The sequence below is a fragment of the Fulmarus glacialis genome, unplaced genomic scaffold, assembly GCF_000690835.1.
Source record: "Fulmarus glacialis isolate BGI_N327 unplaced genomic scaffold, ASM69083v1 scaffold18295, whole genome shotgun sequence".
Taxonomy (NCBI): domain Eukaryota; kingdom Metazoa; phylum Chordata; class Aves; order Procellariiformes; family Procellariidae; genus Fulmarus; species Fulmarus glacialis.
Genome location: NW_009213842.1, coordinates 20,598 through 21,524, shown reverse-complemented (window position 1 = coordinate 21,524; position 927 = coordinate 20,598). Strand labels below are relative to the sequence as shown.

Genomic DNA, 927 nt, shown 5'->3' with positions numbered 1-927 from the left:
GCCCACGGCAGCAGCCTCTAGCACCGCGGCAGCCCCATGGCAAGCCCCTGCCGTGGGCAATGTCACCCCCCGAGCCTCACCTACGTGCGGCAGGACCCCAGGGTGACCGTGCTGGGGTCACGGGAGGACACAGAAGACACGGTTCTCCCCCAGTAAGCCCCCAGCCCCGGCTACGGCACAAGGGTGAGTTGGGTGGCTGCTGACCTCCTACCTGTGGCCGTGGCAGTGAGCGTCTCTTCATAGTCCAGGGCCACCGAGGTGGTGAAGGACGTGATGGTGGAGGTGTCCAGCCCTACGGTGACACAGAGGGACAGAGGTGACATGCAGGGAGAAGCTGCAAAGCTGTGAACTTGCTGACTCTGGGAGACAGACCCAGGGTCTGGGTGCTCCAGGGTGATGGGGATGGAGATGGCCCATGTCCACCCGCACAACCCTGCTGCCCGCGTGCTGGAGATGGTGCTCCTCCACCCCAACCCAAGCGCCGAGGTCCCACCTGCAGTGCTGAGGGGTCCCTCGCTTCTCCGCGCCCCCGGCAGGTTTATCAGGCAGGGTTCATTAGCTCTAAAGCATCGTTTTTCCCCTGCCCCACCGAGCAAGGGCCGTGCATGGTGGTGCCATCAGCTCCGTACCCGGGCGAGGTGCCAGAGGGGACGGGGACGTTTAGAGAGGAAAGGACCAGCCTGAGAAAATTGTCCCTTTTCTCCTGCATCAGCCTCTTTGTTCGGTAATAGTGGGAAAGGGAAAGCGCCGGCACTTAGTGCTCCTGTCATTAGCCGTGATAATGAGGGAATTCAGGGGGATTATTAACATTATAAATGGTAATCAGCGGAGAATGGCAGAAATACATCATCTAGGGAGGGGAAGGGGAGGGAAGGTCTGGTGGCGTGCCTGGTCCCTGGCAGCCACTCGCTCCTTCCAGACACGGGC

At 61.2% G+C, this 927-nt stretch overlaps 1 protein-coding gene across 1 annotated transcript in view; it reads right to left on the bottom strand.

Annotated features, from left to right (window-relative positions):
* The window catches only part of LOC104077205 (scavenger receptor cysteine-rich domain-containing group B protein-like), a gene marked incomplete at both ends in the record, with an annotated part of 4,706 nt that overhangs the window by 455 nt on the left and 3,324 nt on the right, over window positions 1-927 (bottom strand). The window contains 1 exon segment of the mRNA XM_009578350.1: window positions 212-292. Coding sequence (XP_009576645.1) covers window positions 212-292 — 81 coding nt within the window.